General features: G+C 45.1%; 1 protein-coding gene across 6 annotated transcripts in view; it reads right to left on the bottom strand.

The window, feature by feature from the left end:
- Positions 1-16,038, bottom strand: part of LOC126356172 (Ca(2+)/calmodulin-responsive adenylate cyclase) — a 1,163,484-nt gene that overhangs the window by 316,434 nt on the left and 831,012 nt on the right. For all 6 annotated transcript variants that reach the window (XM_050006929.1, XM_050006931.1, XM_050006933.1 and 3 more), the window contains exon 8: positions 820-1,025. In XM_050006929.1, the coding sequence (XP_049862886.1) occupies positions 820-1,025 (206 nt within the window). The remainder of the gene's footprint in view (positions 1-819; positions 1,026-16,038) is intronic.

Below are 16,038 nucleotides of genomic sequence, written 5' to 3'. Positions count from 1 at the left end.
GAGACAGTTACCTGGTTGCGGCGCTATTGAGGTTGTAACGTACGGAACGTGTAAATGGGAGAATAAACACTAAAATATGCTCTACAACGTTCTCATTGCAGCCTGATACCGCAAGCTCTTACAACAGAAATAAAATTCTCTACTGAAAATTGGTGTATCAGAGTTAATTTTTACTAGAAACTGCACTTACATAAGAGCTACGGCAGAAAATCAACATCTAAACTCTGGTGCACTCATTTAATCCATACTATGTGTACTAAAACGAGTTTTAAATGTTGTCACGTGACGCGGCGCTTCTGACGGCCGTCTCACGCAAGGCTATGCACTAAAATTTACGAAAAGACAAAATCTTAAACGGTAAAATATACAAGTACAGTTCACGTCTTCGCAGAAGCGCTTGAAAAAGCAGAAACTAAACTAAATTGCTGCGTATCACACAGCTGTTACTGGTGCTACCGCTGAACATCGCTACGATGGCGAATTATACCAAATAACAGTTCTGTAAAGTAACCACGATAAAAATGCAGCATACCCGCATCACGTCTCTCTTCCGATGGAAAGAAAGATACTCGTGTCAGCACATTGGACGAGTCACAGCTTACGATGCTTTCACGTTACTTTTACAGCACATCATGTTCTACGAAAGAATGTCCGTTGCCCTCTACTTGGGATTGGGTAGTTTCCGTGCCTTCTACCAAGGGACTCGGCCGTAACACCGAAGCACCTCGGATACCAGCGAATCCCACAGCGCCGCGTCACCCTGTAGTTTACCTCCTAGCAAACCCACACGCAGCCCTCACTGGCAAGATGAGTACTGACCTGCTGCCAGGCAAGGTTGGGGAAGAGCTCCCGGGCGAGCGCGCCGGCGACGGCCATGTGGACGGCGGGCAGAGACACGCCGAAGAGCGCCGCCACCCAGGTGCGCAGCGGCAGCATCGCGTACGCCAGGAAGACGGCGAACACCACCTGCCACACGCCCTCCGCCGCCACGCGCCGCGTCTCCGACTTCACGCCGCCACCGCCACCTGGACAACACACAGCCACAACACTCGTGGAACTCATTCCGAGGCAGCATTGTTTCGAGACTTAACAGTTAACGTCGCTATAGATATATTCATTTACGGATTGTTGCCACAAGCTATGTTTTACTGCCCGTCTTCAGACGGCTGCACTTATTTCTTTCAACACAGAATTACACTGACATCTTGGATATTAGGAAATCCAGCCGGATGTTCGCGTCGTTCACGCACGATATTTCAACAGCGTGCTTCGCTGTCTTCTTCAGGTGCTACCCTGAGACTGATGGAAATCATAGGAACAGTCAGCAGACAGAGTACCCAACATCTCAGATCGGGTCTGACACACCTCAGATGACGAACACAACCGTTGAGGACGGCCAAAACGGGCGCGGACGGCAGTCGGAACATCCACGACTGGACGGGTTCAATCAAGCCGAGTCCGGCTCGCGCGGAGCACAGACGAAACACTCGGCGCGGACCGATTAGGGAACGCCCAGCTCCTTCCAGGCATAAATACTGGACTCCATCGACTCAACACCTGAAGAAGACGCGAGGCACGCTGTTGAAATGTCGTGTGAGAACAACGCGAACACCCGGTTGGATTCCCCAATATCCAAGAAGTCAACAGATCGCCGGAAAAGCATGAAGAATTACATTGGTCAACATCAAGTCGTCCGCTTTTCCACTGCGTGAGAATATATGCTCAGTTAGCGCCACTTTGTCCTGTGTATGGATGAATTCAATGATGCAGAAAAATACACCAATCAACAGTAATTGGTGACACAAAATTAGTCGGTTATATACACTAACAGTACATTTGTTCTAGAGAACGTCTTTTCCTCTCGTTTGTCTCCGACTGCATTTCTGTGAGGATGTACACTTCGTAATTCAACCAATATAGTCCGGGGACGTAATTCTGCCAGGGCAGAAATCACGTATGAGGTTTCCCAATGTTTAATCTTAGGTTTACTATTCTCCCTTACACATGTACAATCTTCCTTCTAATATACAACAATCAGAATTAGTTCTTCTTGCATATGACTCTACTACTATAATCAATCCAAACATACGTACAGAAATAGAAGAAATGGTAAACAAAGTTCTTAAAAGTATCAGTGACTGGTTTTCTGTGAATGGTTTGACCCTCAATTTTAAAATAGACGTAACATATTCAGTTCTGCACATGTAGGGAAACTACACCAATGTTACGTGCAACGCAAGGCGAGGAGATATAAATAGGGTGAGAACGTCAAAATTTTTGGTACTTCTAAAACGTCTTAGTTCAGCAAGGTCTGCACTTAGGATAATTGCAAATCTTGCAGAGACACACATCAGTAAGTTAAGAAGTTTTCCATATTTTCATTCAACAATGTCAGATCGAATCTTCACGAAAAGTCCTCATCGCTCAGGAATCTGCTGTAATAATAATGCGGGGTACTCACCCAGGACTAACTTGTAGACGTCTAGGAAATACTGACTACTGCTTCACAGCATATTTATTTACTCATGAAGTTTGTTTTAAACAAACCACTACAGTTCAGGAGGGACAATGATGCTCATAATTACAAAACCAGGAGCAGAAATTGCATTAATTACTACACATTAAGGTTGTCTTTAGTACAAAAAGGAGTGCACAATGCTGCAACAAAAATTTTTGATCACTTGCCCAGTGATATAAAATGTCGGACACATAGCAAAGTAAAATTTGAAAACAAACTGAGAAAATTTCTTCTTGACACCTCCTCCTATTCCGTACAAGAATTTCTATTATTGTAATCTGTGAATCGTGGTTGGTAAGGAATTACTAACCACATCTGTATATCTTTTTTTTTAGTTTTGTAAAACCTTATAAATATTCAGAAAGTAATCATATGAGCATATAATTTTGATATGCGAATGTAAAATTCTCGTTCCATATCATTATGATCTACGGTGTAAAATGATTCATGGAACATGTAACTAACCAACAAACGTTATCACACAAACAACTCTGGCATATAAACGCTTCACAAACATCATGTCAGTTGCAGTTTTAGGCACTTATGTAACGTTGAGGAGACAGAAGTCGTTGGACCGCGATATGCACATATACAGAAGGCGGTAGTATCCCGTACACAAGGTACAAAAGGGCAATGTGCTGGCCGAGTTGTGATTTGTACTCGGTGATTCAGGTGAAAAGGTTTCCGACGTGATTATGGCCGCACGACGGGAAATAACACACTTTGGACGCGGTATGGTAGTTGGAGCTACACGCATGGAACCTTCTATTTCGGAAATCGTTAGGGAATTTAATATCTCGAAATCCGCACTGTGAAGAGAGTGTCGAGAATACCAAATTTCAGGCATTACCTTTCATCTTAAAGACTGAGAGCAGCGGCTTTTGTTTAGAGTTGTCAGTGCAGACACACATGCTACACTGTGTGAAATAACCGAAGAAATCAATGTGGGACGTACGACGAACATAGCCGCTAGGACAGTGTGACGAAATTTGGCGTTTATAGTCTACGGCAGCAGGCGACGGGGTGCCTTGGTAAAAGCACGACATAGCCTACCGCGTCTCTCCTGGGCTCGCGACCATATCGCTTGGATCCTAAACGACTGGAAAAACAGTGACCTTGTCAAATGAGACCCGATTTCAGTTGGCACGAGCTGATAGGAGGGCAAGAGTGTGGTGCAAACCTCACGAAACCAAGGACCCAAGTTGTCAACAGGGCATTGTGAAATCTGGTGGTGGTGGCATAATGGTGTGGGCTGTGTTTGCATGGAAGGGACTGGGTCCTAAGGTATAACTGAATCGATCATTGGCTGGACTTGCTACGGTCGGCTACTCTGAGATCATTTGCATCCAATCATTAACTTCATTTTCCGAGACAACGATGGAATTTTTATGGATGACCTTGCGCCATGTCACCGGGTCAAAATTGCTTGCGATTGGTTTGAAGAACATTATGACAATTCGTGCGAATGGTATGGCCGCCCATCGAATATTTATCGGACATAATGGAGAGGTCAGTCTGTACACAAAATCCTGCACTGGAAACACTTTCGCAATTATGAACGGTTATAGACGCAACGTGGCTCGACATTTTGTGCAGGGACTTCCAACGACTTCTTGAGCCCATGATACATCGAGTTAGTGCACTATGCCGGACAAAAGGAGGTCCGACACAAGATATCCCATGACTTATCACTTCAGTGAACATTCCAGTGTTTTCTTACAAAGCAAAGATAATCCGCTATGCAAAGCTACCACTAACTTCCGAGGAATCAATGAGCCTCTACTACGAGGGTCGTCCAGAAATAAGTTCCGATCGGTCGTGAAATGGAAACCACAGTGAAAACCAGAAACGTTTTATTTGCAACGTAGTCGCCCCTCCAGCTTCGAGTGTGGTCGTAGTGTCGAATCAACTTTCCAATTTACGTCATAGAGAGCAGCCACCTGTGCTTTCGGCCTGTTATCTGCACTGGTCTGCAGCTCGTTGTCTGTGGAAAAATTTTGTCTTCATAGCCAGCAGTTCTTGTGAGCAGAGATGAGACTCGGGGGGAGCCAATTATGGACTGTATTGTGAGTGATCAAACACTTCCCACCGGAAACGCTGCAGGAGCGTCTTCATTGCCCCTGCAGTGTGCGGCCGAGAATTGGGATGAAGAAGGAACTGCTCGACAGCTTTGTTATGTGGGTTGCATGACACAGGCGAAAACTCAAACCAGGCCCTCATACTTGGCAGGAGACGCTATTCCCTACGCATCTTTACGTGCTCACTGTTCACTCAAAACTGAAGAGAGCGACGCGAAACGATCGACGGGCACACTAGGCACTCTACCCAACACATCTGTGCAAAGCATTAACGGATTTTCCCAGTGGTTTCCATTTCGCGACCGATCGGAACTTTCTTTCTAGACAAGCCTCGTATATAACACACTCCTGGAAATGGGAAAAAGAACACATTGACACCGGTGTGTCAGACCCACCATACTTGCTCCGGACACTACGAGAGGGCTGTACAAGCAATGATCACACGCACGGCACAGCGGACACACCAGGAACCGCGGTGTTGGCCGTCCAACGGCGCTAGCTGCGCAGCATTTGTGCACCGCCGCCGTCAATGTCAGCCAGTTTGCCGTGGCATACGGAGCTCCATCGAGTCTTTAACACTGGTAGCATGCCGCGACAGCGTGGACGTGAACCGTATGTGCAGTTGACGGACTTTGAGCGAGGGCGTATAGTGGGCATGCGGGAGGCCGGGTGGACGTACCGCCGAATTGCTCAACACGTGGGGCGTGAGGTCTCCACAGTACATAGATGTTGTCGCCAGTGGTCGGCGGAAGGTGCACGTGCCCGTCGACCTGGGACCGGACCGCAGCGACGCACGGATGCACGCCAAGACCGTAGGATCCTACGCAGTGCCGTAGGGGACCGCACCGCCACTTCCCAGCAAATTAGGGACACTGTTGCTCCTGGGGTATCGGCGAGGACCATTCGCAACCGTCTCCATGAAGCTGTGCTACGGTCCCGCACACCGTTAGGCCGTCTCCGCTCACGCCCCAACATCGTGCAGCCCGCCTCCAGTGGTGTCGCGACAGGCGTGAATGGAGGGACGAATGGAGACGTGTCGTCTTCAGCGATGAGAGTCGCTTCTGCCTTGGTGCCAATGATGGTCGTATGCGTGTTTGGCGCCGTGAAGGTGAGGGCCACAATCAGGAATGCATATGACCGAGGCACACAGGGCCAACACCCTGCATCATGGTGTGGGGAGCGATCTCCTACACTGGCCGTACACCACTGGTGATCGTCGAGGGGACACTGAATAGTGCACGGTACATCCAAACCGTCATCGAACCCATCGTTCTACCATTCCTAGACCGGCAAGGGAACTTGCTGTCCCAACAGGACAATGCACGTCCGCATGTATCCCGTGCCACCCAACCTGCTCTAGAAGGTGTAAGTAAACTACCCTGGCCAGCAAGATCTCCGGATCTGTCCCCCATTGAGCATGTTTGAGACTGGATGAAGCGTCGTCTCACGCGGTCTGCATGTCCAGCACGAACGCTGGTCCAACTGAGGCGCCAGGTGGAAATGGCATGGCAAGCCGTTCCACAGGACTACATCCAGCATCTCTACGATCGTCTCCATGGGAGAATAGCAGCCTGCATTGCTGCGAAAGGTGGATATACACTGTACTAGTGCCGACATTGTGCATGCTCTGTTGCCTGTGTCTATGTGCCTGTGGTCTGTCAGTGTGATCATGTGATGTATCTGACCCCAGGAATGTGTGAATAAAGTTTCCCCTTCCTGGGACAATGAATTCACGGTGTTCTTATTTCAATTTCCAGGAGTGTAGAAGCAAAAAATATGTGCTGGCCTGCTACAAGTTAATAACAGAAAAATACTTAAATGTCTTTTTTTTTAGTAGGTGGTAATTGATGGTAGATTTTTGATACAAAATGAAATGGCCATCCGAGAGCGTACTGTAAATTAAGACGTATATTTGCATATCACTGAATTACTTTTACTCTTACGCAAGTCAGATGAGCAAATTATAGCTTCTAAAAGTTCGAAGTAACGTATTTTCCACACTGTGAGAGTTTACATCTAATTAACTTAAGATTGAAATCATAAGCAGGTTAATAAGCACATATTTTTGGAGTAGAGCTATAGCACATCTACGACGACGCTAATTAAGGACATATACGGTACAGGAACGGACGACTCGACGCTGACGTATATAATACCGTGTTGAAATAAGTATAGCGACCTGGATATGAGACATGATGTTCTGATGCCGGTCGTGGTTGTAAAATAAAGCGTTTTGAAAATTATTTATAGCTTGTTGCATCCATCAAGAATCAATATCTGAAAAACAGCCTCGGGGTTCTGCAAGGTCCTCTATGTATGATATAACTTTGATTAATGAACAAATGTTTTATCTTTCATCAGCATTTCATTGCGTTAATTTATCCATGGTTGAGCTCCGTGGCTCTGGATTTGATTACATTAACAAATACAGCAATCAGTCAATTTTCGTAAAGACTCATTTATGCCAAGACGGGTCCGGGCTTTCATACATCTTCAATTGCCGTAATTCACTTGTACCGTTACCAATACAATGCTTCCCGTTGCCAAATTTTCCGTGATCGTCCCAAATATGAATTGGTTTTCCTACGAGTATCTAGTTTCATTATCATTTTCCTCAAAATTTGAACGAATGAAGAATACGGATTGTGTGTACAGACCACTATGAAAATAGTCCATCGACCAAGACCTGTCCGAACGGGTAGAACCTTCCAGCAGCTATGCTTCCACAGGCCTCTTAGCGTCGTATCACCATGCAAACCTCTCCGCCCTTACGGACAGCGCTACCGGCTTTTCTCCTGATCTGGATGGGATGTACAACTGCTCAAAAATTGCAGGCCTGATGAGAACCAAATCGCTTGCACGGGCTCGTCACGTCACATGGATGGACAACATTGATCGCGTTTGAAATGCATGGATTTTACTCGGAAGAAGATCACAAAGTACAGCAAAGAAAAAGTGGAGAGATGGAATCCACGAGGACTTGCTGCAGATCGCCACAGCGGATTCGATAAGTAGTCTTATAACATCGCCGTGTTCCTCAGGGCCTCATCGCATGAAGTACTTATTTATCAGTACAACGTTACTGGTAACTGCATTACATTAACTACATATCTCTCTGCTTAAGGCCTATGTTCAGTACTAACTGACGTCTTTTAGCTCGGAATGCTCTCTCTGTCTGTCACTGCTTCGCCCGGTGTACATCATATGCCTTCCCGTTACGGCGTCATCTCGAACGGTCCACCCCTTCTCAACAGGTATGCCACGTACGGCGAAATCAAACACGCCTTTTCACCGGCGATGAAATTAAGTGGCTGGCAAATGGCACGTGGTTTAGGAAGCAGTGCGCCATTTCCTTCCCTTCTTAACGCAGATAGCACGTAGCAGTCTCCATTTGTACTGGAGTAGCAGCACGTGTAAGGGGCATGGTTGTATCCTGACAGATCAGTACTTTTATTTACTCCAACGTGGCGTCTTCATGCGACGTCGTCGCCCCAGCACAGGATTACCACGCAAGTCTTGAGTCGTCGCTTTTGATGACAGACTTTTATCGAATTAGAGTGAAACAGCTTTAACCTCACCTAAGTAGTAAAGTCGGCAGTTAATAGCGATTTTTTATGAACATGCATTCAGACAAAATAGCAAAGCTGTAGTACAACATTCGTTATCATTCGTATGCCTGTCTAGTTCACTCAAAAAATCATGTGTTATTATCAATAGTCAAAATGCAATCCTTTTTTTCTAACCGAAGAACACATCAGCAATACATCGAAAGACAATTACATATTCCTGAATTAAGAATACCATTCGGTATCCTTGCAGATAACAGAGCTTAACTCTTTAAGCAACATGGTGTCTGCCTGAAACGACCATTTCTTTAAGGGCCTTTGCGTTTAGCATGAAATCACAGATGCTGTTACAAGAGAGCCCCTCTAGTGGTACACTGAGGTACTACGAATATAGTGCATTGCAGCAGTCACTTATAGCTTTGAAAGCAACAGTACGCATGGAGCTTTTGGTATAGGATTGTAGGAGAGGGTGACATGAGTTATTTTTATAGTGGCTATATTTTGAAGATCACCGACAGAGAAAGTAGTACACCTGAAATTATTATAATCTAACCTTGAGTCTGCGACTTAGCTTTTATGAATGGTTTCGCAAAGAAACCAATGGGGCAGTATGTAGTTTTGATACAAAACTTATTAAATTTTAGGGTCATTTTTGCTAGATATTTTAGGCGTTATTACTTGTTTCAGGCGTTATGAGTCCATGGAGGTTTCGAGGTGTGGGATTGTGCCTAAGTAAAACGCGATTTTGCTTTCAAATGTATCACATGAAATGATGGGTGGTTGAGAACTGTATGTTCCATCGGTACCAAAGTCAAATCACCACCTTAAAACAATTCACTGTTTACTTTCTGACAATTTCTTCTTGTATTCGTTGCTTACTATTATAATGAAGGTTAGTTTTGAGAAATATTTAAAACTGTATTTGTTCTCATACTGCCGTGAATCCAAGGATTAACTGCGCACTCCCTAACGCCATGCCCTCAGACTTAGCACTGACTGTTTGGCGGAAATAATTCACCAGGCGGTCATTCATTACATCGATGATGACTCGCGAAGTGGTTTCTCTCTCCTTCGTGCGTAATCTGTTTATCTAAAGTTGACTAAACATGATGTCCTGATTGTGTCAACATACATATGTCTTTGAAAGGGTCTCCCATGCTATTTCGAGCTAAATATTAATTTTGCTATTATTTTAATGAAAATAAGCAGTTTGGCTTGCAGATAGAGGGATAATTTCCTCTAGCTTTCACTACAGCAACCAATCAGAATCCAAGTACTACTTGTTAGAGTAATTTCCCGCGAGCACTGCATCAAGGTTGTAGCACTCGTCGCCTTTGCCTCATTCCCCCTTGTGAAGTCTGGCAGGCGACGAAGTCATAAGAAACGGAACAAGAGCTTGGGTGGGGGAAGAAATAGGCAGTGCCTTTTCATAGGAATTATCCCGGTATTCGCCGGAGGTGACTTAAGGAAACTTTGGAAAACCTAAACTTGGATGGCCGTACGGAGTTTGAACCGTTGCTCTCCAGAATGCGGGTCCAATGACTTAACACTTCGCCACCTCCCTCACAACAAAGAATTTGTGTCGTATTCATGCATATTTCTAACAACATATCGCTACTTCAAAAAAATGGTTCAAATGGCTCTGGCACTATCGGACTTAACATCTATGGTCATTAGTCCCCTAGAACTTAGAACTACTTAAACCTAACTAACCTAAGGAGAACACACAACACCCAGCCATCACGAGACAGAGAAAATCCCTGACCCCGCCGGGAATCGAACCCGGGAACCGGGGCGCGGGAAGCGAGAACGCTACCGCACGACCACGAGATGCGGCCTCTCGCTACTTCAATATGTGTCTAGTTTCATTGTTGTTATACTTGACTACCATATATGGAACATGAACCATATTTATGCCGTACTTATCACGAGTGTCCGGACTCGCTGCTGAGTAACATTAATCTTCATTTCGTTCCCTTTCACTACAAATATGTTTCGGCTCAACTGCAATTACCAGGTAACCTTCGGTACAATGTTCGTGACATTATTTTCATGATACATTACAACTATGAGCATAGATTGCTACTTACTTATATGTTGTGTAGATTTACTGACATACACCAATATCGTTGGAAACTGTAATCCGGCAGTTACAACAATTACATGAAATTATAATTAAATCGAAACCCTTAGCTGCCGACAGGTGTTGTAGATATACATCAATGGGGACAGCTGCAAATGTGTGCCCCGACCGGGACTCGAACCCGGCATCTCCTGCTTACATGGCAGACACACTATCCATCTGAGCCACCGAGGGCACAGAGGATAACGCGACAGCATTATCCTGGAAGAACAGATACCATTGATGACCGCGTAGCTTATCTAGAATGAAATGATAATTAACGGAAAGGATAGGCGTCTGCCATGTCAGCAGGAGATACCGGGTTCGAGTCCCAGTCGGGGCACACATTTTCATCTGTCCCCATTGATGTATATCAGCAACACCTGTCGGCACCCTAAGGATTTCGATTTAATTATCATTTCATTCTAGAGAAGCTGCACGGTCATCAGTGGTATCTGTTCTTTCGAGAACGTAATTACATGACAGTTCTGCAGCTATTATGTCATATGTTTCAAAGAATAATCACTTGTGAAGTTTCAGTCTTCCATTCTGTCCCCACAAACGCGAGTGTACAGAGATACATACACATTCCGTCTCATCACCGCGACTCTTACGTTCCGATACTTACAAGCCATTCTGTACGTGTTACATGTCGAAACAGATGTTTAGTCCTATTAATGGTCACAAACTTTGTTATACAGATGATACACTAAGGTGACAAAAGTCATGGGATGCCTCTTAATACCCTGTCGGACATCGTTTTGTTCGGCATAGTGCAGCAACTTAACGTGGCACGGCCACAGCAAGTCGCTGGAAATCCGCTGCAGAAATACTGAGCCACGTTGCTTCTACAGCCGTTCGTAATAATCGAGGAAGTGTTGCCGGTGCAGGATTTTGTGCACAAATTTACTTCCCAACTGCGTTCTAGAAATGTTCCATACGATTCATGTCGGGCAATTTGGGTGGCCAAATCGAACTGTCCAGAATGTTCTTCAAACCTATCGCCAACAACTGTGGCCTGGTGACATGGTGCATTCTCATCCATAAAAATTCCATCGTTGTTTAAGTACATGAAGTTCATGAATGGCTGCAAATGGTCTCCACGTAGCCTAACACATAAATTTCCAGTCAATGATCGGTTCCGTTGGACCGAAGGACCAAATCCATTCCACGTAAACACAGCCCTCAGCATTATGGAGTAATTTCTCATAGATCACACACTGATTTCTGCGGTTATTTTATTAACTATTGCTTGTATGTTAGGACTGACAACACTACTAAAACGCTAATTCTCTCGGCTGTTAAGTGAAGGATATCGGCCACTGCGTTGTCCGTGATGAGAAGTGATGCCTGAAATTTGGTATTCTCGCGCACTTTTGACACTGTGGATCTCGAAGTACTGAATTCCCTACCGATTTCCGAAATGGAATGTTTCATGCCTCTAGCTCGAACTATCATTTCGCGTTCAACGTCTGTTAATTCTCGTCGTACATCCGCAAACATGCCGGAAACGTTTCAACGTGAATCACTTGAGCACAAATGACACCTCAGCCAATGCCCTGCCCTTTTGCACCTTGTGTACGCGATACTACCGCCATCTGTATATTTGCATATCGCTATCCCATGTCTTTTGGCACCTCAGTGTATGTACGTTATTTGGTTGTGATATGTTCTTAGCAGTCTACGTCTATAGCGATCGGAGAATGCTATTAATTTGAAGGTATTTATTTGACGTTTATGCTTTTTTTTAACTTCTATTTTCGAAATGTTTCCAGAGCATGTAGACCCTTTGAATCATAGACCCTATGGAACTTAAACTGTCGACATTTTTGCGTCTGTTGTCGTTGACAAAAACTGCTCCCTCTCTCACTGTCTAACGAATTACGTAATCTACAAATCGCGGACTTCAAAATCACCTAAATACCCCGTTGCACGGATTTTTTACAACAACCTCTCACGACAAAGCACAACTGGTTGTTTGTTGACTGAAATTTACTGGAGGATGTAAGCCGCCAAAGACAATAAGCAGACCCGCTGTTTCGGCAGACAGACACATCATTGTCTTCAGCTGGTGACAGCTGGACATGAATCAACGCACTGTTTATACCGCGGGCAGTGTAGCAACGGATGGCCAGCGGCGTCCACCAATCATCAGTCGGAAAGCCTGGCGCACGCAACGTACTGCGAGACACAAGAGTGTAGCGGGTTGCCACTTCCCGGCGGGGTAGGCGAACTGGCTCCGTAGTCTGTACTGAGAGTGGGTATTGGCAATCCACTGTTCTTACGTTCCGACCACCTTTGTACCGGCCCAGTAGTACCCAGAGAAACTATAGAAACGATTCTGTCACAGACGCTGCACCTTTCAAGTCGATGATGATGGTGAAGGTAATGCCGCTGAATTATCACAGATTACAAACAAGGTGGATAAAAAAGCAGTACCTCTACATGTGAGAGAATCGTCAACTAGTTAGGGTACGCGATGGAGCAAACGTATAGGTGCCTGGCCACGCGTTCTAGGATTCATTAGGATCAGAGAACCCCCCCACACGATGAAGCCGTGAGCAGTCTACGTATCGTGTGGCATACAGGTAGGAGACTGGCTGTCTAGTGGTGTTTGTCCATAAGTCAGCTTTTTCACAAGAGAAAATTTGAAGTTTGAGGCTGACTGTAAATTCATAATTATATATTTCTTATAACTTGATACTAACCTGTAAATGTAAAATTTCAATCACAATGTATAAAGCTATTGTTGGAACGTTTTTGTTGAACGGCTTGTGCAGTCTGTTATGAAACATTCTGGGTGGTATACGTCTCTCTGAACGGCTCGTGTGTGATTCGCCAACGTTGATGCCTATCATATTTTCGAACCTTTTTTGACTGTGGCACTGCAGCAGCCACATCCATCTTTTTACAATATTTAACACCCACGCCACATTATTTTAGTCTTGTACAAGACAAAGCTAATAATATGAATGTTTCGCACGACAGAACACGGAAACACAAGCGAACGACGTTATCAGGCGGTGACAGCACACCCCACTGCCATGACTACTGGGATGTATCCACTTGACAGCAAGGCACTCGGCAGTTTCTTTCAGTGTAATATACTATTCAGCACACAGTGTGAGGGAACTGTTTAGCTACGACCGACGCCACTTGTTGGACACAAAGATCTGTCTCTCTGGTTATGATAATGTTGTCAGTCCATTTTTCAACGTTCATGACGTACACCAGTCAGTAAACAATCAGCCAAGATGCCGATGGATTAACGAACATTTTATAATTACTTTAACAGGTGAAGATCGCTCAACTGCAATCCAAGCAATCCAAAAATTAATGATACGAAATTTATAGAATCAAAGGCAGAAGCAGTAAGCGAAAAAATTAGTCACCCAAGTGCGCATGCACATATGAATCGTTAAGCCTTTACAGATGGCGTCACAATCGAGTCGCGTGCTCAAGCACGTGTGCAAAGCCTCTACATGACGTAAGGCAGTAGTTATCAGTGAGACACACTTGTTTCAAGTGTCATTGTATGGGAACGTAGGGACGTGACAGAGTGGCAAGAAGGGGCAATCGTGTTTGGTTCTGCCCGTGACCATCTGTGTCAAGTTCTCGATTTGTGTTTTGCGGCGCACAGTTCAACGTGTCTAAAGCAGTAGTGTAACACAGGTACATACGAAACACTAGAGAATTGTGATCGAAAAAAAAATCCTCACTGAGGGGGACCAGAAACGCGTTTCACGGACTGTGAATGAAAATTGCTTCCAAACCTGACATGAATGAAGATCCATCGAAACTTGTTAGCAAGAAAACATTGCAACGGGTACTGCAGCAACGAAAATTGGGAGTCGGTCACCTTGTAAGAAGCCATTACTCACGCAGGCACATAAACACGACAGCAAAGTTAATCAGGTTGGAAGAATATAAGACCAGTTTTCTGAACACTCCCCCACTCTATTAGATGACCAGCAGAATCACGTAACGTGAACTCCGTAAAAAATCTGTGGGACATGTTGGAACAGCGGGTAAAAACCCGACAGCATCCTCGCAATTTGATGGAATTGGGCGATCAAATCCTTAGCGAGTAGCTTAAATTGAATGCGACGTACCTGAACAACCATGTGGACACAGTTCCTACCCGAATACATGCCGTTATCAAGTTCACGAGCGAACTTACACGGTTTTAAATGATGCTTGTAATGATTGTTCTAGGAGTGAAAAAATTTTTTGTCCACTGAGCTTATATATTGTACACTATATAATCTAAAGTATCCGGACACGCCTATTAAATGCAGAATTGACATAATAAGTCACGAGAGGAGAACGTGCCAGTATAAAAGGAGATGAGTATAGTGTTGGCCGTAGAGAAGCACTAAAAGAAGAATTTTCCTTCAGGAGACCTCAGTGCCTTCGAGTGTGTGCTAGCCATTGGACGTCACCTGAGTTCAAAAACCATCACAGACATTTCAATCTTTCTAAGGATGCCCATGTACTGACGGACCGCAATTTTCTAGTATTGTGGTTGTAAAAAATCCCATGAAATCAAAAAAGAAACACTTGCGGGTTCCGAAGTGCTACCAGCAGTCCAGCTAGTACAACCACAGTGTGTAGCGAATTAAACAGAATGGGATCTGGCTCTGAGCGCTATGGGACTTAACATCTGAAGTCATCAGTCCCCTAGAACTTAGAACTACTTAAACCTAACTAACCTAAGGACATCACACACATCCATGCCCGAGGCAGGATTCGAACCTGCGACCGTAGCGGTCGCGCGGTTCCAGACTGAAGCGCCTAAAACCGCTCGGCACAGAGGCCGGCGAATGGGATCTAATGGCCGACCAGTTCCTGTATTAAATGCCAACCGACGCATTGAGTGGTATGAAGAGCGTCGTCACTGGGCAACCGGTGTCTGGAAACGAGTGATTTGAAGCGGTGAAGCACGATATACCCTGTGGCAATTCGATGGAAGGGTTTGACGAATGCCTGCAGAATTTTATCGGTCGTTATGTGTAGTGCGAACAATTAAGTAAGATGTTATGTTATGGGGGTGGTTCAGGTGTGATCCACTAGTTGCGCTTAAGAAAACGGTAAGTGCGCAACGATGTGAACACATTTTACAGCACTGTATACTGCGTACGAAAGAGAAACAGTTCGGAAACAATGGCTGTTTCCATCAGCTTAACAACGTGCCCTGTTACAAAGCAGCAAATGTGAGGCAATGGTTTCTTGACAGTAACAGTCCTGAAATGGACCGGAGAGCATAGATCCTCGACTTGAACCCAGTGGAACACTTTTGGAATGAGTTAAAATTTCGACCTCGCCCCAACATCCAATATTACTACCTTCTCTTGTTAGGGCTACTGAGGTACAATAGCCTACAATCAGACACCTCACTGATAAGAGTCCCAGCAGAGTTCAGGCTGTCATGAAGGCGAAAGATGGACACACCGAATATTTATGTCCATTTATATGTGCCCGAATAATTTAGAAACAGAAGTGTATGGTGTATGGCACTCCCAGCGTGCGACAGAGCAATAGGTCACTGGGTGTGACAAGAAATACACTCCTGGAAATGGAAAAAAGAACACATTGACACCGGTGTGTCAGACCCACCATACTTGCTAAGGACACTGCGAGAGGGTTGAACAAGCAATGATCACACGCACGGCACAGTGGACACACCAGGAACCGCGGTGTAGGCCGTCGAATGGCGCTAGCTGCGCACCATTTGTGCACCGCCGCCGTCAGTGT

The sequence above is a fragment of the Schistocerca gregaria genome, chromosome 3 (genome assembly GCF_023897955.1).
Source record: "Schistocerca gregaria isolate iqSchGreg1 chromosome 3, iqSchGreg1.2, whole genome shotgun sequence".
NCBI lineage: Eukaryota > Metazoa > Arthropoda > Insecta > Orthoptera > Acrididae > Schistocerca > Schistocerca gregaria.
The sequence above is the reverse complement of the archived record's forward strand: the minus strand, read 5'-3'. Positions and strand labels throughout refer to the sequence as shown.